This window comes from Lagenorhynchus albirostris, chromosome 19, assembly GCF_949774975.1.
Source record: "Lagenorhynchus albirostris chromosome 19, mLagAlb1.1, whole genome shotgun sequence".
NCBI classification, from domain to species: domain Eukaryota; kingdom Metazoa; phylum Chordata; class Mammalia; order Artiodactyla; family Delphinidae; genus Lagenorhynchus; species Lagenorhynchus albirostris.
The window spans coordinates 42,076,882-42,102,317 of record NC_083113.1 but is presented as its reverse complement, the minus strand read 5'-3'; the positions used below and the strand labels follow the sequence as shown (position 1 = coordinate 42,102,317).

General features: G+C 55.7%; 1 protein-coding gene across 1 annotated transcript; it reads left to right on the top strand.

The window, feature by feature from the left end:
- Window positions 1-1,092: 1,092 nt before the first annotated feature.
- On the top strand, window positions 1,093-25,436 carry SLC12A4 (solute carrier family 12 member 4). Its single transcript, XM_060130619.1, has 24 exons — window positions 1,093-1,245; window positions 7,165-7,259; window positions 8,644-8,775; window positions 12,322-12,468; window positions 12,541-12,595; window positions 14,339-14,469; window positions 17,406-17,647; window positions 17,803-18,017; window positions 18,574-18,738; window positions 18,816-18,914; window positions 19,213-19,270; window positions 19,613-19,787; window positions 20,182-20,300; window positions 21,762-21,860; window positions 22,049-22,168; window positions 22,368-22,472; window positions 22,728-22,896; window positions 23,180-23,375; window positions 23,488-23,657; window positions 23,745-23,876; window positions 23,955-24,062; window positions 24,239-24,426; window positions 24,547-24,680; window positions 24,864-25,436. Exons 1-24 carry the CDS (start codon window positions 1,131-1,133, stop codon window positions 24,953-24,955), a joined length of 3,261 nt encoding a protein of 1,086 aa, XP_059986602.1. The 5' UTR covers window positions 1,093-1,130; the 3' UTR covers window positions 24,956-25,436.

Below are 25,436 nucleotides of genomic sequence, written 5' to 3'. Positions count from 1 at the left end.
GTAGGGGAAAGAATAGGGGTCAGCTCCGAGGTCTTCCTGCAGGGCCCAGCGACTCTGATCCCTTATTCTGCTCCAGAGTTTGGAGGTCAGAGGGCGCAGAGTCTGAGGTAGGTTGGAAAGATACCACTAATTCTGATATTCTAAAGCCCTCTGAGTTATAAAAGGGAGGAAAAAAAATGGAGACAGAGGTGTGAGGTGGCCTCTGGGCTTTTCTGATAGAGAAACAAATAGCTAAAAGAATGGCCTAGAAAGATAAAGATGTTAAAGTAAAGCCAACTGGATACGTTATCTGAAGCAGTGGAGTAGAAAGTGAAAGAAAATTTAAGAGCAAAGAAGTAAATGGCTTGGGTAAAGGAATCCCTAAGAGGTGAGACAGCAAAAGATAAAACTGAGATGAAAGAACTTGGCTAAAGAATCCAATGCAGCGTCCAAAGAGGCAAACGGGTCTGAGCAAGGGGGATGGGTGTCCTTCCTACCGAGGAGGAAGCAGCCTCTACTGAAGGGGCAGGAATCCCCAGCAACCTCCAACAGGGAGACATGGAGGGTGGGGGAAGGGAGGGGACTTTCCTGGGTTTCCGTTTCCAAGGTTGCGGAGGAGAGAGGTGGAAGAGAGAGATGATGAAAATGGGGTACTCAGGAATGGTGGGAGGCCCTGGGCAGGACCGAAATGACCTTTGCGCTCCTCCCTATCCTTCCCCGTCCCTGAATCACAGAAATGTCACTGAGCGCTCACTAGGCACAAAGCGCAGGGCCAATGCACCCCGTACCCCATCTCACGGCCCTCAAGCAGCCCCAAGAGGTGGAAGCACATTTCCCCATTTTACAAGTACTGCAACTAAGGCTCAGAGAGGGCGGCTCACCACCCGAGGTCACACAGGAATCAGGCCTACCCAGCGCGTGGACTACTACTCCCGCCCCGGGGGCTTCACTCCGCTTGGGGCTCCCCCCTCAGGGAGGAGCCGGCCCGAGCCCCTCCTGCTCCCCGCCCCCGAGGGGCGGCCCGGGGGGCGGGCGGAGGAAGTGAGCGCAGCGGGGAGGAATGTGAGCGGGCGGGGCACGCCGGCCCGGGGCGGCGGGGACAGTCAGGCGGGCGGCAGGGGCGGCGGTCGCGGCGGGGCCGAGCACGCAGGATGCCTCATTTCACCGTGGTGCCGGTGGACGGGCCGCGACGCGGCGACTATGACAACCTCGAGGGTATCAGTTGGGTGGACTACGGGGAGCGCGCCGACCGGGAGGACTCGGAGGGTGAGGACGCGCCCGGAGGGGTCCTTGGCGGGGGCGGGGGCAGGGAATCTGGCCACGCGGGGCCCGCTCTCACACCGACGCCGGCCGGTGCGCGCACACGTCGATGCGGGCCCAACTTTTCTTAGACTGAGTCGCCGCCAGCAGTCCCTTACTCCGCGCGCGCAGAAACAATTTTCTTCGGCCCCCGGCGCTCGCGCTTGCGGTCGGGCCTCCCTCCCCGCCCCAGCTCCTCCCTTGCGGGCCGCGGGCGGGGGCTGCAGACGTGGCCAGGCCTGCCGGGCCAGCCGGGCCGCCCGGGGCGCGGAGAGCGCTGAGCCTCCATCCCTGGCCCTTCCCGGCTGGGAGCAACGACCGCAGCCCGGACCCCAGACCCTTCACTTCCTACCTCCTGTGAACCGCCCCTAAGCGCTTCCCGTCTTGCCTACACTTTTGTGCGGCAGCACCTCTTTCCCTAAGACTACCCTCTCTCGCCTCCCTTCTCCTCCCCTTCCCCCTTCCCTCCCAGCACTCCCGGGCCCTGGAAAGAAGGCTGTGCCTGCCTGAGGGGGTCAGTGGGTAACTGCCTGTGAGTGCACTTGCGTGGATCCCAGCTTACATCTGTAGGTACAGTGGGCATCTGTGGAGCACTCACACGGGACCAGGCTTGTCTAGGCACTTGAAGTGAATTAACTCGTTTAATCCTCCTAATTTCCCCCTGGGATAGGTCATGTTACTCACGCTTAGAAAGGAGTGAATTGAGGCATGGAGCCTTTATGTAACTTGCTCTAGGGGATTCAGATCGAGGGTTGGAGCCTCCAGAGCCCTAACTCTTAACCTAGATGTTAAACTGGACCTGAAGGTAAACCCCTCCTCCCCTCCTAGGTGTCTGCCCTTGACCCTTTCACCATCTCCTCCCCCAGGAGCCCCCCAGTGGGCTGTCCTTGCAGGGCCACTCTTGGAGTGTGAACACTGCCGAGAACATGTGTCTGTATGTGTAGCAGCATATGCATGTGTAATTGTGCTTGTGCAAGTGTATAGCTGTGGGATACCGCAGAGTGAAGGTGGGGTCAGGATAGCACTTCTTGTGGGCCACCATTTCCTGCAGGGTTATCGATGATGAGGATGGTGATGTGACTGATGACAAATGCTTCGTCTGTGACTGACCATGATGGAGATATGCAGGGAACGTGTGTGTTGGCATGTATCAGGTGATGTGATGTTGATCTGACTCTGATCTGTGATGGTGACATGACTGAGGTGATCCATGCCTGATGTGGGTGATGGCTATATGTGTGTCACCTGACTGCTGTGTGAGGAGATGGCACAGGACAGTGGCATAGGCTGCTGGACATCATGGTCATTTAACAGGCTTCACAGCTGTGTGGGTGCACACATCTCAACCCCTGCCCCATGCCGGCACCTGCCCCTAGCCTTGTTCCAGTGGCCAGAGCAGGAGCCAGCACCCACGCCTGCTCCTCTGTTAGCCCTTGGAGGCTCGCTCTCCCCAGAGGCTGGGCTGGGCTGGGCTGCATCCCTAAGATCAGCCTGGACCAGTGGGTAGGCAGAGCGGAGTCCTGCCTCTGGCCCCGCCTTGGCCTCTCACAGGCTGACTATAGGGAACTGGAGCTACATTGGCTGAGTCCTGTCAGGTCCCTCCAGGCTGGGCCAGCTCCTCCCGCTATCCCCCTTCTTCCTCCTCTTCCTCCCTTTCAGCCAGATCTTGACTGCGTCTGCGGTATGGGGGACACTCTGCACCCTGGTGAGTGGTTATGATCCTTCTTGGTGGGGGCTGCAAAGGGTCAGGGGCACAAAAATAGTGACCCCTCAGGTCCATCTTATGGGGACCCCCCAGCTTGGTGTCTGAATCTCTCAAGGCCCATACCTCTGCTCCAAAGGCCTAGATGGGCCAGTTCACCCTGCCCTAGATGGGCAGGGGGTGAAGAGGCTCTAGAGGGGTACCCCTGGCAGATACCTGTGAGCAGAGGGATCAGGAGTGTCACCTGGATCCCTGCTTGCAGCTGGTACATTCACAGCTGCTGGCAGGAGCACACATATATGTGTACCTCACAGGCAGCGCCCAGGCCCAGCCTTCATGCTGTGGTTTGCCAGGGGTCTCAGGTGGTATCTGAGCAGGCATGCCCAGACCTGCCCTGGAATTTTTGGAATAGCTAAGGGCAGTACAGATATCCAGGCATTGCTTAGACACCAGCCCCCCCTCCCACCCAGTTCCCACAATCCCATGGGAGCTGTCTTTAAATGAGGTTTTGGGGAACTCCACGGAATCCCTGCTGGGTGTCTGGCACCAGATTGTCCCTTTCCTGATGCATCTGGGCAGTTGGAAGAGTAGGTGTTACTAGCTCTACTTCATAGAAAAGGAAACCAAGGCAACACAGAGAGGGTAGGCAGGTTGCCCTGGGTCACACAGTGGGAGGTTCAGGAATCCAAGCTAGTCTGCTGGCCACTGAGCACCAAGAGGTGCCTTGGGTATGCACACCCTGGCCAAATTGCAAACCCCAGACACTCTTCTCTAGTTAAAGGCTTGTACTGCACCCTGGGGTGCCTCCTGGGATGGATGGGGGTCCAAAATAGGAGTAGAACCTACAACTCAGCTCCCACCTGGCTCTGGTGGATCCTGGGACCCAAGTTTGGCCCTCTCACTGAGTGACCTTGCCTCTGAATCTCTCTGAGCTTTACGTTCCTTGTTACTAAAAGGGGGTAAATGATATCTACTGGAGTGTTGCTGTGAGGACTAGAGGTAACCCTTGCAAGGGCTCTGAGCTGCCCTGGACTCATGGCTGAGGGACAAGGATCAGCTGGGTCTTAGAGGACCATCCACAGGCATTTTGGGGGAACTGCTGTGTGCTCAGCTCTGTGTTTTCTGGATACCAGTGCAGTCTTCAGAGAGATGAGGTAACAGTGGTGGGGCAGGCTGCAGTGCAGGAGTTTAGAATAATTTATACTTTACTTTCAACCTACTTCCACAAAAGGATCAGAAGAGATATGCAACAGAAATGCCTCCCCAAGGGACTGTTACTGTCAGGTCAAAACCACGCAGAGGAAAGAGGCAAGGACTCCGAGACAAGGTAGATGGTGACTGCATCTAAAATATAAATTTAGCTTAGAGGTTCCTGGCAGGCAAGGTAGAAAGGGAAATAAGATGAGCTCTTATAGTTGCCTGTTTTTGACAAAATGAAGCCTCTGACTTATTCAGGGGAGATATTTTTTTGTCACAAAAATCCAAGAGTACTTTTCAGAGGCTTCTCACTGAAGAGCTGTCAGTGTAATGGGCATTGTTACTGGGTTTTCAGATTTTTGTTGTGGCTTCTTATCCTGATCCTGAACAAGCATCAAGGGCACAGCAAACGTCACAGGGTGTCTGAGGAGCTACGTGACCCCACGAGGCTTTTTAAAAAAAATTATCTATTTATTTATTTTTGGGTGCGTTGGGTCTTCGTTGCCGCGCGCAGGCTTTCTCTAGTGGTGAATGGGGGCTACTCTTTGTTGCGGTGCACGGGCTTCTCATTGCGGTGGCTTCTCTTGTTGCGGAGCATGGGCTCTAGGCACGTGGGTTTAAGTAGTTGTGGCACGCAGGCTCAGTAGTTGTGGCGCACTGGCTTAGTTGCTCCATGGCATGTGGGATCTTCCCAGACCAGGGCTCTAACCCGTGTTCCCTGCATTGACAGGCAGATTCTTAACCACTGCACCGCCAGGGAAGTCCCCCCACGAGGCTTTAACATGGTTCTGTAGGTTGGCCTGAACTCCCACTACCTTTGTCCACTGTGCCGTTGGCATTACCCTACATACAGCCATGTAGCTTATGGGACTGAGCTTCTTGGCTTACTTAGCTAATCCAGGTTCCTAGATGAGGCGATGTACCACTTTTACATACTGTGGGAAGGAACAGCTGATTTTGCCCCAGAAATTGTCATCAGCATGCTTTCCCTGTCAGTCTCTTTGGACAGTAAAGAATCCACAGTGCAGCACCTGCTGAGTGATTGTTGGCTCAGAGAAGGCAAGTTAAGTCTCATACTGATGGCAAGAGGATGTATCAGATGGAAGAGGATGTATCATCGTTCAGTATTCTTAGCTGCAAACAAGAGAAATGGATTGCGGGCTATTTAACCAGGAAAGGTTGGCAGGTAGCTCTCACAAAATCAGGCATGGCTGGAATACCCCACTAGGCTGGATCAGTGAAGACACTTCTGTTGCCGCCTCCATCACTGGACACCAGGCCAACACTGCTGCCACAGGCATTGCCATCCAACACCAACGTGGCTTCTTTGAACCAAGATGTCATCTTTCCATTTGCTGTGGAGCCTCCAGCCACTGCCACTGCAGCTGTCAGACTGTCTGAAGGGGGTTTTACTGTTAGCAACTAGAAAAGGAGTACTTGGGTGTCTTCTGCCTGCTTGATGAAAAAATGGGAATGTCACCCACTGAGACTCACAGTGGACACAGTTTGGAAAACAGGGAAGAGTGTGAATGCCGGTGGCCAGAAAATGCAGCCAAGCTTTGAGAGTTGAGGCAGGCGTATAAAAAAAAGGTGCATCTGGCTCCTTTCTGTGAGGTTTTCTTGGTGCTGAGGCACTGCCTCACCAGCCTGGCGGGTAGGTGGATGCTGGGATTGGCCACTTGCCTCGTCTGGAGCAAGCAGCTGCGATCTGGGGACAGGGAGGTAGGTCAACAAGAGGGTCCTGCCAACAGTCCTGCTTAGTCCCACAGCCACCTGGTCAGGCTTCCGTAGGGCTTTCCTAGATGACCCTAGACAGCTTCAGGCACCCACTTCCGCTCTCTGGCCAGTCTCCTGCTTGCCCCTCCTCCCGGCATGCCTCGGGTGGCCCTCAAGGACGCCCCTGCGCAGTGCATGGTGGGGTGGCTAGTAGGCGGCTGGCTGGCCATGGCGGCAGAAGGAGCCCTGTGTGGCTTCATCTGTCTGGAGGGCAGCACCTCGGGGGAGCCCTGAAGACACCGAGCCCTGGGCACCCGGCACACTGGATATTCCCGAAGGGCTGGAAAATGGGAGTGTGTGTCTCAGGGGTGGTCTGAAGGTGGGCCATGACTGGGCCACGCCCTCCTGCAGTTGACTCTGCCCCTTGGTGTTAACACGTGCTGTCTGGGCCCTTCACACCTGTGCCCTCTGCTAGATGAGTGTACACGCTGTTTTTTTTTTGTTTGTTTTTTCTTTTTTTTTTTTCTTGCACGGTACGCAGGCCTCTCACTGTTGTGGCCTCTCCCGTTGCGGAGCACAGGCTCCGGACGCGCAGGCTCAGCGGCCATGGCTCATGGGCCCAGCCACTCTGCAGCACATGGGATCTTTCCGGACCGGGGCACGAACCCGTGTCCCCTGCATCGGCAGGCCGACTCTCAACCACTGTGCCACCAGGGAAGTCCTCTTTTTTTAAATTTATTTTTGGCTGAGTTGGGTATTCATTGACGCGCGTGGGTTTTTCTCTAGTTGAGGCGGGCAGGGGCTACTCTTCGCTGCGGTGCGCGGGCTTCTCATTGCAGTGGCTTCTCTTGTTGTGAAGCGCGGGCTCTAGGCACACGGGCTTCAGTAGTTGTGGCATGCAGGCTCAGTAGTTGTGGTGCACGGACTCTAGAGCGCAGGCTCAGTAGTTGTGGCTCACGGGCTTAGTTGCTCTGCGGCATGTGGGATCTTCCTGGACTAGGGCTTGAACCCGTGTCCCCTGCGTTGGCAGGCGGATTCTTAACCACTGCGCCACCAGGGAAGCCCTACGTGCTGGGTTTTGATCATAGGCCACTGCCAATTCTGGCCCTTTCAAGGAGGCTGGCAGGGTATGATGGGGAAACAGGCCCAGCATGGTAACACTGGCCCACAGAGTGCTCCACAGAGATGACAGCACGCCTGCTGGGGAGGAGTGCATGCTGGGGTTTCAGTAGGCAGCCCCTGACTGGGAATCCGTTCCTCTCTCTCCACAGGACATGGCAACCACAAGGAGAGCAGCCCTTTTCTTTGTCCCATGGAAGCTTCCAGAGGAAGTGACTACCATGACAGGAACCTGGCACTGTTTGAGGTAGCTGAGGAGCCACTCTGGGCCCCAGGTGTGGCAGGGAGGTGGGTGGGCAGGGACCTGTCAGGACCCAAGCTTTAGCTCAGCAGACAGGCTGGATGTTGTGCCTCCTTATGTCTCGGCTTCTCCTCCAGTCTCCCCTTGTCTGTCTCGCTCCCTTGGCAGTCAGGCTGTGGTTCCCTCGGCCCTTTGAACTGAAAGTGCTTTCCCAGAGGCCACTGTACCCCATTACCACCTCCAGGGGTGTTTCACCTTTGACTTCCATGCAGCCCCTCAGCAAGGTCACCACCTCTCAGTATTTCTTGCCTCAGGATTTCCTTTGTCCCCTTCACTTCTAGGACTTCTCATAGTCCATGATTCTTCCCTCTCCTGTGAACTCTTCCCTGGCCTTCCTGGTTGACTCCTCCAACTCTGTGCCCATCAAGTTTACTGAGCCCTGGTCCTTCTCACCGGATCTGCCCTCTCTAGCCATATCTGCAACCTCAGTGGATGTCTCTTTGGAAACATTCCCAATTTTGTGCCTTTGAACTTGAATTTTATCATTTTCAGACTCAAGCTTAGAAGTTGTATCTGGATTGAAGTCATGGTTTAGGCCCCTAAATTCTGACCACACATTCAGCTGCCCCATGGAAGTCTCATAAGCTCTTCAATCTCCATACACCTGCAAAGACCTGCATCTTTACTTCTTACACCAGACCAGTTTCTCCTCGTGTGTAGGGTCAGAAGGGAGCTGATAGACAGGGAAAGATTAAATGTGGGCCAGAGGCAGGCGGAGGCACAGTGCTGGGGAAGCTGTGCTAGATGCTGCACGGGAGCTGGAGCCCTGGGAGGCCTCTTGACCTGGCCCCACCTGCAGATGGGCTAGGACTCCAGGATCCCATCTTGGGGATTGAGGTGGGTTACTCACGGGGTGTGAGGCCTGGTGGAGAAGACCATGCAGGACAATCAGGGTTTGGGCAGATAAGAGAGACTTCACTTGTCCCATACCTCTTTTGACCTCCTTGGTTCCCTGGGGTGACTAGGGTGGCTTTTTTGTTGAGGGCAGATATGAGTCCCAGAGGCCTACTCACAGCTGGGAGGTGGCCAGGCCGAACAGGCAGACTGAAGCGTGCCATTCCCCTGTCTGCCAGCCGTGCCCTGTCCTGCCCTTTCCCCCCAAGGCAGGTAGTTTTGCAAATGGGCTGGTAGTGATTGTAGCCAAGGTGGGGCAGAGAGAAGTGAGTGCTGGGGCGTGGCACCCACACCTGCCCAGTGGGCTGGCTTGGGTTTCCCCAGGCAAGAGCCCAGGCCTGCCTCAGGGCTTGGCAAGCGGCCAGAGGCCAGGCTGCTGTCTACATACAGGTAGCCTGGTGCCAGTTGCCAGATTACCCTGTGGCTCTGTTTACAGGAAGAGCTGGACATCCGCCCGAAGGTATCATCTCTTCTGGGCAAGCTCGTCAGCTACACCAACCTCACACAGGGCGCCAAGGAGCATGAGGAGGCTGAGAGTGGAGAGGGTGCCCGCCGGAGAGTAGCCAAGGTGAGCTGGTCAGGGGCAGCAGAGAGGCCGCTCCTCGGAAGACAGATTCAACACCATGGAGTTGGCAGTTTCCCCACATGGTTATGAGCATCCTGGGGGAAGTAGGTACCAGGTTTGGTGAGCATGGTTTGGTGAGCATGATGGGCACTGAGTGCTTTGGGCTCAAGGAGACTTCAAGGGGTGGGCCAGGGAGGTGGCCCTCAGGGCATAGGACCAGGGAGGCCCTCAAAAATAACAGTGGAACGTGACGTTACTTAGGCCTCTCTGTGTGTGAGGCATCATGCTAAGCAGTGGGCTTGGGTTCTTGTATGTCGTCTTCACAACAAAGCTGTGAGGCAGGTGCTGGTTTCATCCCCATTTTACAGATGAGGAAGCTTGAGTGTTGGGGTATTAAGTAACTTGCCTAAGTTGACTAAGCTAAACAAGATCAATGCATAACGCTGGGAGACTTGTGGGCTTACTGTGAGGTATGTGACTATGTAGAATGCCAGATCACTGGCATCCCATCAGGATGGATAAGGATATTACCTTTGGATCCAGGAACCTGGTTGTCCCTCGGGGCTATGTGACCTAGAGCAGTTGACTAAACCCTTTTGCTGTGTTAGCTCCACTGGCAGACCCCTCCGACAGCCCCTGGGTTCCTTGAGCACCAGGGTTGGGGGTGATAGGAGCATGCCTCTTGGGGCTTCCCTATCCCTCTGCTGGTCCCATCCCTAGTCGCTATCCAGGCCTCTGGCCCTCCAGCCGTCCTCTCTTCAGGATGACTTTGCACATCTTTGCTCAGCTCCCCTGTGTGACAGGGCTCAAGTTAACTGAATGCTGGGTTTTTTTCCCCCCTACATTTTCAGTTTGGAGGCAAAGAACGTTCCCTCCATGTCTAATGACTCCCTGAGGTTTGGGAAGAAGCTGTGATTTGGAAGCAGCTTGAGTCTGGCACTAGCTGTAGTATTCTTGCTGGAGATCAGCACAGGCAGGAGGAGCTCTTGGTTGGAATAAGCCAAATCCCCAACCTCAGACCTGCCCATGAGATTTGGACCTTACTGAGGTGGGCCAAGGCGAGAGGCTGATGTGCACCCCTCGATTCTGGGAGGCAGACTAGCCCACGCTTGAGAGAGGGCTGACTATCTGTGGCTATCTGTGTTTAGCCCTGCAGAGGGTGATGGAATCCTTGGGTAAAAGCCTCCTCCCTGTCCCTTCAGACCAAGCCCAGGAAGCTGGTGGCTGGGAGTAAAAAGGTCCCTAAGAAAGGCTAGTGTACATCTCAACAAGGTGTCAGAAGAAATTCTGAGTTGGCGAAGGGCCATGGTCCCTTGGCCTTATGAGGAGCCTGTGAGGATGCTGGGGTCCAGCCTCAGCTTACCTGCCAGCTCACCTGGCCCTAGGTTAAAGATGTGAGAGGATGGCTGAGTGTCCCAGCGCCAGTGGCTTTTTCATGGAGAAAGCAGGAGCCTGGTCAAGTCCACAGAGAGTCAGTAGGAAGCTAGGGAGCTGAGGCCGCTGAGCTGTGGCCCTCGCCCAGGCAGGTCTGAGCAGGGGCCTCAGAAAAGGAAAGCTTAAAGCCGGAAGGGCGGTCCTCCAACCAGACCACACCAAGACCCAAGGCAGCCTCTCTATGGCAGCTGCTCCGTCTGTGGCCTGGTGACCTTCTGAGGCTGCCAGAGGTTATTTGGAGATGCAGAAAGCATTTCCGGCCCTGCCCTTTCCCACACTGCCCTTTTCCCAGAGTGACTCAGCCTCAAATGGGGGACTGGGAGCTGCTACTATCCAGCGGGTGGTCTGAGAAGGGCCTCTGAGAAGGGCTCAGACAGAGCCCAGATGAGGTGTATCTGTCACCTACACTGTGCAGGACAGTTTGAGGGACCATTTGTTTTTACTCGGGCCCTTCTAGGCCCTTCTGTGGTCCTTAAGGCTGCACACAGATCCTGCCCCAGGCCTGGACCCTTGAGAAGAGTTCCTGTGGCCAGAGTTCTTTCTCCCACCCCAGCTCCAGGGCAGCAGGCTTTGCTGGGGCTCTGGTGGAAGCTCTCAGGGCCCCAATACTCTGGGCTGCTCTCATGTGAGGCTCAGTTCTTCAAGAAGGCACCAGCGCATGGGGCTCCCCTGGTGGTCTAGTGGTTAAGACTCTGCACTCCCAATGTAGGGGGCCTGGGTTTGATCCCTGGCCAGGGGACTAGATCCTGCATCCCGCAACTAAGAGCCCACATGGCCGCGACTAAGACCCAGCGCAGCCAAATAAATAAATATTTTTTAAAAAAAAAGAAGAAGAAGAAGGCACCAGCCCTAATCCTGTGCTTCAGCGTCTGCCCTGGCCTCCTGTTTGGCCCCTACTCTACCCTTAGGTAGCTGAGAAATCCTGCCTGGATATGCCCATTAGACCTTCCCTACCTGCCCTCCAGCCTGAGTCTCTACTCTCTATGCAGGATTTTCCCAACAGGTTATCCCAGAGGCCTTCTAAGGCATCGCTTGCTGGGCTCAGGAGCACCTTTTGAGTACCAGCAGGGCCTGCTGATAATAGAACAGTGAACAAGCCACGTCTACCCAGTATGGTCATTTGAGTGAACAGTTACCGTGACCACTATGATAGAAGGGTATATCAGACACTGAGGGGGTGCAAGAGGAAGTACCAACTCCAGCTAAGGCAACCTGGGGGAACTTCCTGGGAGAGGAAAGAGTTAAGTCTCCTGAAGGTTTAACTGAAGAGGAATTTGCCAGGCAGTGAGGCAGGGGTAACCCTCCCAGGCAGAGCCCAGCACATGCCCTGGTTCAGAGGCTCTGAGGGACTGATGTTGTCAGGGGCTGAGGCTGACAAAGGTGATGGGGCAGGCCTGGTGGCCCAAGCCAAGGAGGCTGGCCCACACTATGCATTACAGTATAGACAATGCAGAGGGGTTTTAGTAGGGATGATGAGATTGGACTTGGTTTTCAGAGACCTGTTCTGGCAGCAGAGCGGGCTGGAGTGTGGAGAGGTTGAGAGGCACAAGAAGGCACCATCCAGGTGCCCCAGATGTAGTGCCCCAGGTTCAGGGGACTAAGGCTGAGGCAAGGAAGGCTGATCTCAGGGCAGCTTGAGAGGCAGACTGGGCAGGACTCAGTGTCCACTGGACTGAACTGGGGGGTTGGAGAGAGGGAGGGTCAGGAACAACTTCTTAGACTCTGGCTTGGGTGACATGGGTCATGCTGAGTGGGAAGGTGGAGATCTGACACAGACCTCACTTTGCAGAAGTATAAAAGAGGAGAGGAAGGGAAGGGGGCAGTACCATGAGGGGGAGGTGAGGCTCAAAAGCTCACACGTGGGGTTTTGAAAAGAATCAGGTTTTATACCTTCCCAGTCCCAAACTGTTTCTTCATGTATCAAAGTCAACACAGACATCCTCTCACCTTACCCCCTGCACTCCCCAGGACTCCACTTGGAATATCCCTCTCCAACCTGTTTTCTGGTAGAACACCCTGGGGGCGGGCGACTGTCACGTGACCAGGGGCTGGCCTTCCGTGGAGCATCTGGGCCCCTCTGACGCTCTGTCTCCCCCTCCCTCGCTTGCTCCATAGGCACCCAGCATGGGCACCCTCATGGGGGTGTACCTGCCCTGCCTGCAGAATATCTTCGGGGTTATCCTCTTCCTGCGGCTGACCTGGATGGTGGGCACGGCCGGTGTGCTGCAGGCCCTCCTCATTGTGCTCATTTGCTGCTGTTGTGTGAGTATCCCAGCTGGGGCAGGGCCAGAGCCCACCCAGCTGAGCTGCTCACCTAGGCCCTCCTTTCCACAGACCTTGCTGACGGCCATCTCCATGAGCGCCATTGCCACCAATGGCGTGGTTCCAGGTGGGTGAGCACCACTCAGGCCTGAGGAGGGGATGGGCCCAGAATCCACCTTGACATGCCTAGGAACACTTATTGCCCCCCCACCCCAGGCAGTTTTCTGGTGGGATCTTAGTCCTTGATGCCATGACAGTGCTACCACTTAGGAGCATCCTTGCTTGACAGAGTTTGAGATTGCTGTTGTTTTGTGTTTTGTTTGTTTGGGCTTTTTTTTTTTTTTTTTTTTTGGATAAAAGTACTTTTTTAAAAGCGGGGGCTGGGGCTGATAAAGAAGGTGATGGGGCATACCTGGTGGCCCAAGCCAAGGAGTCTGGGCCACACTGGATTACAGTATAGACAATGCAGAGGGTTTTCAGCCGGGATGTTGAGATTGGACTTGGTTTTCAGAGACTCCGTTTTTTTACTTACTCAACCATGTATTTATATCACTGTGGACTCCTGGATATTTATTTTGTTCTTTGGCTCATAATCTTAGTACCATCATTATTTATTGTTTTGCTTGACCTGTTCCACTCTGGCTATTTGGCTATTCGGGTTGGCTTCTGTGTTTGAATCCTTTTCTATTTTTTTCAAATAACAGCTTTATTAGCATTAGTATAAAAGTAATAGGGGGAAAATATATGTTTACCATAGAGGGTTTGAAAGTGCAAAAAATGTAGAAAAGAAAATGAAAAGTACCCATAATCCCACCATCCTAAGGTCAAAACTGTTAGCCTTTTCATACATGGTCTTAGGGTCTTATAAAGTATTGAGATGTATTGTTTTCCCCAAACTCTGTGTGTGTGTGTGTGTGTGTGTGTGTGTGTGTGTGTGTGTGTGTGTGTGTGTGTGTGTGTGTGTGTGTGTGTGTGTGTGTGTGTGTGTGTGTGTGTGTGTCTGTGTGTCTGTGTGTTTCTCAAGTGCTGGAAACGGTTCATTTGTTTTTTTAAAACAGGATTGACATTACCTAATTTTTGTTATTCTCCTACTCTTGGGTTCTACTTTTTCACTATTGTAAACATTATTGTCATAAACAGCCTTGCACACTGATCTTTGTTCACGCCCCTGGCGGTTTCCTTAGAAGAGGGTCCTAGAGGTGGGATTACAGCATGAAAGGGATTATTAGCCTTTTTAAAGCTTCTTGATCCCTGTTCCCAGATTTTTCACCAGAGAAGTTTCATCAGGAGCAGCTTCAACCAGCAGCATGGGATTGTTCTTGTCCCCTGCACCCTCACTGGCCCTGGGGTCCAGTGTTGACTCAGTCTTGCCAGGGGTGTTAGATTCTGATGGAAGCACAGATTCAGGGCAGGAGGGTCAGCCATGGATATTCACCCAGTGGCTGGCCCTAGCGGCAAAAAGCTAGTCCCTGCCCTGGTCTGGAGGGTCAGACTAACAGAGATAGCTCTTGGGAGGGGTGAGGCATGCTGAGATAGGACACACCCAACCAGGGGAGGCTGCGGGGACTGACCTAACTGCAGGGAGGTGGGGGACAGTAGGCCACTTAGGCTTTGCTGCGGACCTAGAGCTGCCCCAGCAGAGTATTCGTGTCATTGGCCCGTGCTGGGTGTTGGAATCAAATGGAAATCAGGTCCAACCGCAGCCTGGCCACTTATTAACCATGCTGCCTTGGGCAAGTCTTCTGACCCTTCTGCTCGTTCATAAATGGGAAAAGCAGTCCCTATCCCTCTGGATGGTTGTGAAGGGTTGTCATGGGAGAGGCCCCCTTGAAGAACCAGACTTGACCTATGTATGCTTTTTCTGTTGTAGCTGGGGGCTCCTATTTCATGATCTCCCGCTCGCTGGGACCAGAATTTGGAGGGGCTGTTGGCCTGTGCTTCTACCTGGGAACAACATTTGCAGCGGCTATGTACATCCTGGGGGCCATTGAGATCCTGCTGGTGAGTCAGGCTAAGCCCTGGCCAACTCGGGTCTTGTCGAAACAGTCCATTTCCCATAGGCCCAGGCGGCTCATGCTCCCTTCACCTCTGGTCAGGGTCTAGGGCTTATAATGAGGGAGGCCTCTTCAAGGGAGAAAGATCTTTGTTCAAGCCAGTCTCCCCTTCAGCCCTTTCCCAGTTTGGGCCAGGCAAGCTAGGGGCCTGGCTGTCTCCACCTTGACCCTGGATGTTCCATCCACTCGGGCAACATTTCAACCATAGCAGGTGGTCTGTGAACTACTGCATTTAACTCAGAGACAGATCTTGGTGGTGACTCAGAGCCTGCCTCCCAGGCTCATGTGGGCTCTGGCCAGCTCTGTCTCCCCCAGGGCTCTGTGCTAATAAAGCCCTTCAGATCCATCTTATCCTCATCCCTAAATCAGGGTGAACAGCCACAGGACCCTGTTTGGAGGGCAGTGCCACCTCTGTGGGCCTCATGTGTGCTCTGACTCAGTTTCCCACTTCCCACTGAACTGCCCTCGTGGTGGGAGAAGAGGGGGAGGAGCAGTGGGGAGCACAGGGTAAAGAGTGCCCGCCCCTGGGAATCCAGATAGTAGATGTTTAGAGGAACTGCCTGTCTATTCCCACCTCCAGGTCCCCTGTCTGTTGCGTGGAGCCTGTTCCTGGATATTCTGGGGGTTTTGTTGTTTGTTTTCCTTTTTCTTTTTATAAATTTATTTATTCATTTATTTAATTTTTGGCTGCATTGGGTCTTCGCTGCTGCACGCGGGTTTTCTCTAGTTGCTGAGAACGGGTGCTACTCTTCATTGCGGTGCGTGGGCTTCTCATTGCAGTGGCTTCTCTTGTTGCAGAGCATGGACTCTAGAGCGCAGGCTCAGTAGTTGTGGCGCATGAGCTTAGTTGCTCTGTGACATGTGGGATCTTCCCGGACCAGGGCTCAAACCCGTGTCCCTTGCATTGGCAGGCGGATTCTTAACCACTGCGCCACCAGGGAAGCCCTGTTTGTTTTTCTATTACCCACATTCCTACATTTTTTTTTTTTTTTTTTTTGTGGTACGCGGGCCTCTCACTGTTGTGGCCTCTCCCGTTGCGGAGCACAGGCTCCGGACACGCAGGCTCAGCAGCCATGGCTCACGGGCCCAGCCGCTCTGCGGCATGTGGGATCCTCCCGGACCGGGGCACGAACCCACATCCCTTGCATCGGCAGGTGGACTCTCAACCACTGCGCCACCAGGGAAGCCCCAACCCACATTCCTACATTTGTTATGTTGATTTCTTCTGTAAGGAAATTGTCCTTTTTCCATTTGTTTATTTATTCAACCATGTATTTATATCAGTATGGACTCCTGGATATATATATATATTTTTTTAAATAAATTTATTTATTTATTTATTTTTGGCTGTGTTGGGTCTTCGTTGCTGTGCGCGGGCTTTCTCTGGCTGTGGCGAGCGGGGGCTACTGTGTCGTGCGGGCTTCTCATTGCAGTGGCTTCTCTTGTTGCGGAGCACGGTCTCTAGGCAAGCCGGTTTCAGTAGTCGTGGCGCATGGGCTCAGTAGTTGTGGCCTGCGGGCTCTAGAGCACAGGCTCAGTAGCTGTGGCACGCAGGCTTAGTTGCTCCACAGCATGTGGGATCTTCCCAGACCAGGGCTCGAACCCGTGTCCCCTGAATTGGCAGGCAGCCTCCCAACCACTGCACCACCAGGGAAGTCCCATGGACTCCTGGATATTTATTTTATTCTTTGGCTCATAATCCTGTGCTGTCATTATTTTTTTGCTCCTCAAACTGTTCCACTTCTGCTATTTAGCTATTCAGGTCAACTCCTGTGTCTGGATCCTTTTTCTCTTTTTTGTAAATAATGGCTTTTTTTTTTTTAATTTATTTGTTTTTGGCTGCGTTGGGTCTTTGTTGCTGTGCACGGGCTTTCTCTAGTTGCGGTGAGCAGGGGCTACTCTTCATTGCGGTGCGCGGGCTTCTCATTGTGGTGGCTTCTCTTGTTGCAGAGCACAGGCTCTAGGTGTGCGGGCTTCAGTAGTTGTGGCTCACGGGCTCTAGAGCGCAGGCTCAGTAGTTGTGGCACACGGGCCTAGTTGCTCCGCGGCATGTGGGATCTTCCCGGACCAGGGCTCGAACCCGTGTCCCCTGCATTGGCAGGCAGATTCTTAACCACTGTGCCACCAGGGAAGCCAATAATGGCTTTATTAAGAGATAATTCACATACCATACAATTCACTTTAAAGTGAATTTAAAGTATACAATTGGATGGTTTTTGGTATATTCATGAAGTTGTACAACTATCACCACAGTCAATTTTAGAACATTTTCATCACCCCAAGAAGAAATCCCATGATCATTAGTGATCACTCTCCATTCTCCCCAGCCCTAGGCACCCATTAATCTGCTTTCTGTCTTCAATAAGATTTAATCAAGGACTTCCCTGGTGGTCTAGTGGTTAAGACTCCATGCTCCCCATGCAGGGGGCCCGGGTTCGATCCCTGGTCAGGAACTAGATCCTGCATGCTGCAACTAAAAGATCCTGCATGCCGCAACGAAGATCCCGCACGCAGCAACAACGATCCCACGTGCTGCACCTAAGACCCGGCGCAGCCAGATAGATAGATAGATAAAAATTTAATCAGGTTTACCTATTCTGGACTTGTCATATAGATGGATTCATACAATATATGCTCTTTTGTGACTGGCTTTTTCTGAATACTCTTTTTTGGTTTTGTTTTTTTTTGGCCGTGCAGCTTATGGGGTCTTAGTTCCCCAACCAGGGATTGAACCTGGGCCACGGCAGTGAAAGCACTGAGTCCTAACCACTGGACGGCCAGGGAACTCCCCTCTGGATACTCTTAAAAAAAGAAAACCAAAATATTGGGCTTGACTCTCCACATAGGAAGATTGAACCTCCTCTATCTGTCTTCTTGTTTCAGACCTACATTGCCCCACCAGCCGCCATTTTTTACCCAACAGGCACTCATGACATGTCGAGTGCCACCTTGAACAATATGCGGGTGTATGGGACCATTTTTCTGACCTTCATGACCCTGGTGGTGTTTGTTGGTGTCAAGTATGTGAACAAATTTGCCTCACTCTTCCTGGCCTGTGTGATCATCTCCATCCTCTCCATCTATGCTGGGGGCATCAAGTCTATTTTTGACCCTCCCGTGTTTCCGTAAGTAACCTGGGAATACATCCAGGCATTGCACTGACATCCTTCCCACGTGGATGGCCTTTGATGCCTTAAGTTGTAGAGGCTACAGGGTGGAAGCAGGTTGGGGTCTCTGGCTGAGCAGGTGCTGATGCTTCTGTCCCCCCCCGGCCCCACAGAGTATGTATGCTGGGCAATAGGACCCTGTCCCGGGACCAGTTTGATGTCTGTGCCAAGACAGCCGTGGTGGACAATGAGACCGTGGCCACTCGGCTCTGGAGCCTCTTCTGCCACAGCCCCAACCTCACCGCAGACTCCTGCGACCCCTACTTTCTGCTCAACAATGTGACTGAGATCCCTGGCATCCCTGGTGCAGCTGCTGGCGTGCTCCAGGGTGCGTCCTCCCTCCTGTCCTGCTCCTGCCCCCCACACTGAGCAGGAGGTAGGGAATGAGCACGGAAGGATGGATTAGCACAGAGCTGTCCTTGTGTGGCCAGCTCAGGAATGGGAGGCAGTTCTGGCTGCCTTCCCAGCCCAGCCGTGTCCTCTCAGCCTGGCTCCTGGCAGCTGGGTTTCGGGTGAACGGAGCCTGTTTGGCCAGTGTCCCAGGCCTGCAACAACCCCCAGAAAGTTCTGGCAGCCCATTTCTCCCCAGCCACCAGCCCCTGACCCTGCCTGTGATTGTTCTCACAGGAGCCATAAAGGGCCTCTGTCTAGGAGGCAGGCAGTGGCAGGTGATGGTGGTTCAGCCACCTTCGCCTTTCAGACTTGTAGCCAGACAGCTCCTTCTCTGTGGCCAGAGCAGCCCGGTGGCTGACACCGTAGCCAGTCGGCTGAAGTCACCCCCCTGAACCCCGAGAACCTCTTACATTTGCAGCCTCTGGCTGGGCTGCCCCAAACTTCCCTGGGAAGTAGGTGGGGCTGCAGTGGTGATGCTGCTGCCCCCACAGAAAACCTGTGGAGCACCTACCTGGAGAAGGGTGAGGTCGTGGAGAAGCACGGGCTGCCCTCCACAGACGCCCTTGGCCTGAAGGAGAGCCTGCCCCTGTACGTGGTGGCCGACATCGCCACATCCTTCACTGTGCTAGTCGGCATCTTCTTCCCCTCCGTAACAGGTGAGCCCTCTTGCCCACCCACCCTGCCCTGCCCCCACTCCCAGGGAGCCCCTCAGGGAGTTTCCTTGTTTTTGGAGGCATTATGGCTGGCTCAAACCGCTCCGGGGACCTCCGAGATGCGCAGAAGTCCATCCCAGTGGGGACCATTCTGGCCATTGTTACGACCTCCCTTGTGTGTATCCTTTCCCAGGCCTGGGGTGGGTGGGGAAGGGGGACAGGAGGCACTTGCTGTGTATAAGTCACCAGCTGGCACGCGCAGACACACTCCCTACGCGTGCATGTGTACCTCACCCCTCACACACGCGCACACTCAAGGGGTGTGTACACAACACGAAACCCACAGCTGCAGGTGTCCCAGCTGAGTCTGCCAGCTAAGGCTTGGGCGAGGGGCCCTTGGGCGCTGTGCGGGGATGCACGGGGACGGCAGTGGCAGCGGAGGCCGCGGAGGCCGAGCTTTCCTTGACGCAGCCACAGACTTCAGCAGCGTGGTTCTCTTTGGCGCCTGCATCGAGGGTGTGGTCCTCCGGGACAAGTGAGTGATCTGGGCCCCTCCCCGTGGCACTGGACTCAGCTTTTGCTGCCCTGACACCGGCCCCCCTTGCACACGTGGTTCCACACATGTCCTCAGGCTGCTGGTTGCCAGTGGTGGGTCAGGCTCCAGCAGAACTTTTGCTTCTGAGAGGATGGTGACATCAGATCGGGACTGGGCTGAGGGGAAAGGATAGGGGCTGGTGGCCTGGCCTCTGCTGAGGGGCCAGAGCTCTGTCCACCATAGCCATCCTTCCTGACCTCTGCCAACCCTCACTCTGGGCGACCCCACCCAGGGTTTGGGGGGCTCCTTGCATGGAACATGGCCTGAGTCCGGCCCCTGCAGGTACGGCGATGGCGTCAGCAGGAACCTGGTGGTGGGCACGTTAGCCTGGCCTTCGCCCTGGGTCATCGTCATCGGCTCCTTCTTCTCAACCTGCGGCGCCGGCCTACAGAGCCTCACTGGGGCACCACGCCTGTTGCAGGCCATCGCCAAGGACAACATCATCCCCTTCCTCCGGGTGAGCCTTCTGCACTTCCCCACCGCCTGGGTGCTCCTGGCCCCTCACACCTGCTGGGGGAGAGAGGTAGGAGATAAGTATGGGCGCGTTTTATCCTGCTGGGGGCCAGGGCCATGCAGCTATCCATGGAGAGCTGCTGAGAGCTGCCCTGGCCCTGGCCCTGCCCTGCTGTTGGCAGAGCTGCTTGGGCCCAGAATCCCCAAGGCCTGTCTGTGGCTCATCCACAGCAGAGAGGCCTGAGGAAGTGGAGGGCAGAGGAACTCGTACCTATCAGGATAGGCATGGGTGTGACCTGAGCCCCAGAGGGACTTCATGACTTGTGGCCTTAGGTGTGGAATGGGGGCAGTGGAACCAACTTCTTCACTTCGGACCCCACTGACCCTGGTGCTTGCAGGTTTTTGGCCATGGCAAGGCAAATGGCGAACCAACATGGGCACTCCTCCTGACAGCACTCATCGCTGAGCTGGGCATCCTCATCGCCTCCCTTGACATGGTGGCCCCCATTCTATCCATGTGAGCTGGGGCTCAGGGCAGGGCTGGGGGATGGTCTTGGGAAAGGCTCCTTGCACTCTCAGCACCCCTCAGCTGGGGGCCCTGCCCAGCAGCTCTGTGACCTTGTCTGGTGTTGAGGGCGCAGTAGGGAGATGTGTCAGGCTGTATGGGGGGATGTTTGCCTGGCAGAGCTCAGCCACTTCTGCCTCTGGAGCGAGCCTGGCACTTACTCAGAAATTTTAAAGAGACCAGTAGGTCCCATGTGCCTCTGTGGGAGACCCCCAGAGCAGGGTCAGGGCAAGCATTGGTCTCTAGCACCTTCATGAGGCCACCACTACCTCATCCGTTTTCAAAGTTGTTTGCTTTTAAAGTTCTGGAATGCTGGGCATCTGAATCTGCCAGTGCCCTGCAGGAGGTGGTGAGCACGCGGCAATTTCCAGGGGTCCTGGCGGCAGGGCTCGTGTCCTTGCTGTGTTCACCTCTGCCAGGGTTGGGGCCCACTCCACCTCTCCTCACACATCTTGCTCCACTGCCAGTGCTCCTTTTGCTTGTTCCGTTATGACTGAGCCAGCCTTCACTGCCCCACTCAGCCTGTGAGACTGAGAGGGACCCCCTTCCCCACGAAGTAGCTGCCCCCCAGCCCCAGCCAGGCCTGCTGGAGTCAGTGCTCTCTTGTTCCCCCCAGCACACCTCCGCCCATTACTGCCCAGCTCCACCCACACATCAGCGCACACCTGAAACTGTTCTTGCCACAGTCTTCTTGGGTGGTGGCTGCCCAAGTCAGAGGATGTATCTCAGCCTTTATCACGTGGCTCCTCCTGGCAGCCCTAATGGGACACCTCATGGGAGTCCCTGCCCCCTGGCATGCCCTCTTTCGTAAGCCCTGCTGCCTTCTTGTCTGTCCTTCCTCTCGTACCAGCTGAGGATAAAGGTTGGCGTCCCCTCCACTCAGCCCTCTGCCCCTCCGCTGTCATTCCTGGAGGGCTCATGGCGGTAGGCCTCCCCCATCCCAGTCTCCCACACCCACCGCAGTGTCCCTCAAGTGTCTTTAACTCAGTGATTCAAAATGGCCCTTGTTGTCTTCCCCTGACCCACTCTCCCCACATTCATGACAGCCCCTCATCCAACTGGTCACCCAGGCCAGAGGCCTGACTGTTGTCTAGCCGTCTCCAGATGCTGAGCCCTCCTTGATACCATCCTCTTCCACAGCTGTTCCCCCTGCCTGCAGCCCCCTCCCCTCCTCTGCCTGTGAACACTTGCCCATCCTCTAAGACCTGGTTCTGCGGACACTGCTGCAGTGTCCCATCTGCATCAGGCTGTGGGACTGGGTGTGGTGAGGCTAAGAAGACCTGCCTGAGCCTGTGCACGGCAGGGCCATGACATGTCCTGGTTCCTCATCCAGGCCCAGCCTGGAAGGGCAGGGACATCAGGTACCTGGCTGCCAAGGAGGCCGCTCTGTACCAGCCACTCCCTGTGCTGCAGGTTCTTTCTGATGTGTTACCTGTTTGTGAACCTGGCCTGTGCTGTGCAGACGCTCCTAAGGACTCCCAACTGGCGGCCTCGGTTCAAGTACTATCACTGGTAAGCACCAGCTGGGCCCCTGAGCCAGGTCCTCTGACACAAGAGCTATTGGGGAAGCCAGGAGCCCCATTCTGGATGGGGTTTGAATTTTCTGGGCAGCAGTTGCTATTGGTGAGAGATTGGGGGTCTGGGCCTGGGGCCCTATTGGTCTCTCCCTGATTCTGGCCCTTTCCCACTCTCTGGCCCAGGGCGCTGTCCTTCCTGGGCATGAGCCTCTGCCTGGCTCTTATGTTTGTCTCGTCCTGGTACTATGCCCTGGTTGCCATGCTCATTGCCGGCATGATCTACAAGTACATTGAGTACCAAGGGTGAGTGAGGGCTGCCACCTGCTTGGGGCCTTTGGGCCACTCTTCATTGGGTTGTGGGGAGCTGAGCCGTCCTTTGTTAGCCACTGTGGTGCTGGGGCTGGGGGACTGTGATTCGGGCCTGGCCCCTTCATCTCACCTACACACGGACACAACCCCTGGGTGGGACCAGGGGCTTACCAGCTTGTGGGGGCCTCTGCAGGGCTGAGAAGGAGTGGGGCGACGGGATCCGAGGCCTGTCCCTGAGTGCTGCCCGCTATGCACTGCTGCGGCTAGAGGAGGGACCTCCTCACACCAAGAACTGGCGGTGAGTCACGCCCGGCCTGGTGGGGCCCAGTCCAGGTTCTCAGGGGGCACTGTGAGGGTGGGAGAGTCAAGAGGTGCTGGCTCCCCCTCCCTAGTCTGTGCTCCCTGTCCTGAGTTGCCAGGGGCACCATCCTGCTTATTTGGCCCTTGGATCACTGCTACGTGTAGGGGCCTGTGAGCCAGGAAGGGAAGGAGCTGGGCTCCCTGGAAACCTCTGGCCCTGGTCTCAGGCTCCCTCTCCATTCGGCCACCACAGACCTCAGCTGCTGGTGCTGCTGAAGCTAGATGAGGACCTTCATGTGAAGTACCCACGGCTCCTCACTTTCGCCTCCCAGCTTAAGGCCGGCAAGGGCCTGACCATTGTTGGTTCTGTCATCCAGGGCAGCTTCTTGGAGAGCTATGGCGAGGCCCAGGCCGCTGAGCAGGTGCCGGCTGCAAGGGGGTGGTGCTGGGAGGACACTGAGCTGGACTAGAGATGTCTGGGCTGCAGCTGGTGCACAGCCAGCCAGGTGGACAGCACTGTTGCCAGCTGAGAGCTGGAGCAAGGGGGTTATAACTGTCCCATCTTGAAAACATGGCCTCTGGGTGGGCAGCTTGCCCCCGTCTCCTCCCCCACCCCCACCCTCTGCGCCCTAGGGGCCTTGGTGGGGAGCCCAGCAGAGGGGACGCTGATGGCCTTGCTTTTTGACCCTGCTATGTTCCCCACAGACAATCAAGAACATGATGGAGATTGAGAAGGTGAAGGGCTTCTGCCAGGTGGTGGTGGCCAGCAAGGTGCGTGAGGGGCTGGCCCACCTCATCCAGTCTTGCGGCCTGGGTGGCATGAGGCATAACTCCGTGGTGCTGGGCTGGCCCTACGGCTGGCGACAGAGTGAGGACCCACGTGCCTGGAAGACCTTTATTGGTGCGTGAGGGTCAGGGCCTGGGCTCGACCACATAGGACAGGGGCAGGGGTCAAGTGGGGACAGAGGCCAGAGGGTCACAGGCTGATGATCAGTAGTGCCCCTCTTCCCCAGACACCGTGCGCTGCACCACGGCCGCCCACCTGGCCCTGCTCGTGCCCAAGAACATCGCCTTCTACCCCAGCAACCACGAGCGCTACCTGGAGGGCCACATCGATGTGTGGTGGATTGTCCACGACGGCGGCATGCTCATGCTCTTGCCCTTCCTGTTACGCCAGCACAAGGTGGGCCAGGCGGTTGGGCCCCGGTGAGAGGGGCTGGGCCCTTGAAGGGGTGGGGTGTGATTGAACCACCACCTTCTGTTGCCACAGGTCTGGAGGAAGTGCCGGATGCGCATCTTCACGGTGGCCCAGATGGATGACAACAGCATCCAGATGAAGAAGGATCTGGCTGTCTTCCTGTACCACCTGCGCCTCGAGGCAGAGGTGGAAGTGGTGGAGATGGTAAGCCACCTGCCCGACGTAGCCCTGTGGATACCCTGCCCCACGTAGCGCAGTCCTCATGGCTCACCCTCTCCCCAGCATAACAGCGACATCTCTGCATATACCTACGAGCGGACACTGATGATGGAGCAGCGCTCCCAGATGCTGCGGCAGATGAGGCTGACCAAGACTGAGCGGGAGCGAGAGGTCAGTGGCCTTCTCCGTCCAGGGCAGGGTCAGGCCTTGGGAGACGCCATCAGGTGGGAGCATCAGAATGATTCACCCCAGCCCCACCCATTTCCCTAAGGCTGGGTGATCACGCTGGGCCAGCCAGGCCCACCCTTTCCCATGGCACCGAGGAGACTTCCTCTGATTGTCCTCAGGCCCAGCTGGTCAAGGACCGGCACTCAGCCCTGCGGCTGGAGAGCCTGTACTCAGACGAGGAGGAAGAGTCTGCAGCTGGGACTGACAAGATCCAGATGACATGGACACGGGACAAATATATGGCAGCAGAGCCCTGGGACCCCAGCCATGCCCCCGACAACTTCCGGGAGTTGGTACATATTAAGCCGTGAGTGCAGCAGAAATGGACCCAGCCACATTAGGGTCTGGGATTGGAGGTGGGATGGGGGCAGACAAGCCCTGTGGGTGGGCCAGGGGCGGGGCCCATGTTCAGCTGCATTATCTTCAGGGACCAATCCAATGTGCGGCGCATGCACACGGCTGTGAAGCTCAATGAAGTCATTGTCACACGCTCCCATGACGCCCGCCTGGTCCTACTGAACATGCCTGGCCCACCCAAGAACAGCGAGGGCGATGAGAACTGTATCCCTTTGTAAAGAGGTGGACAGTGGGGAGGTGGACAGTGTGTGAGGTCAGGCCAGGAGCTCCTCTCCCTGGGTACCCTAGGGGGTGCCAGGGCACCCAGCTCTGACTGACGGGCGAAACTTCCTTGGGTGCCCCTTGGTGCTTCCCTGGGTGCTGCCTCCTTGACTCGATGCCCTACAGACATGGAGTTCCTGGAGGTGCTGACTGAGGGCCTCGAACGGGTGCTGTTGGTCCGTGGTGGTGGCCGTGAAGTCATCACCATCTACTCCTGAGCCCAATACAGACTTGTGGCCTAGAGTGGAGGCGTCCAGGGTAACAAACAGCCCCCTCCCAGCACCCGCCTGCCAGCCCTGCTTTGCCCAGCCCTGCCCTGGACCCAGCTTTGCTAGGTCTCCTTGGAGACTGGGCCCAGACCTGGCAATGGAGGTGGATCCGAGGTCCTGCAAGACCCTGAGAGGTTTGGGGACTTCCTGTCCAGCACCCCAGGACGCCTGTCCTGACTCAGAAGACTGGTGGGGGCTGATGTGGGGTTTGAAGGCAGCTGGCCCAGGAGCGCTATTTATTGCATATTTATTGTTTGAATGTCACCATCAGAGAGAAGGGGAAGGGCGACCAGGGAGGGGTCTGGCCAAGCCGGCCTGCAGGAAGATCTGACTCAGGCTACTGTGGGCAGGGACTCCCACCAAGCCGAGCTGAATGGAACCAGCCAGCTGAAGCCTGACTTTTTTCAATAAAACATTGTGTACTTCTGGG

What these genes read in the sequence shown, in the direction of transcription:
- SLC12A4 (XM_060130619.1), top strand. Translation starts at nt 1,131, where the DNA reads ATGCCTCATTTCACCGTGGTGCCGGTGGACGGGCCGCGACGCGGCGAC. An exon ending in AAGTACATTGAGTACCAAGG is followed by an intron (nt 22,169 to 22,367) that starts GTGAGTGAGGGC and finishes GGGCCTCTGCAG; the next exon opens with GGCTGAGAAGGAGTGGGGCG. An exon ending in GAGTTGGTACATATTAAGCC is followed by an intron (nt 24,427 to 24,546) that starts GTGAGTGCAGCA and finishes CATTATCTTCAG; the next exon opens with GGACCAATCCAATGTGCGGC.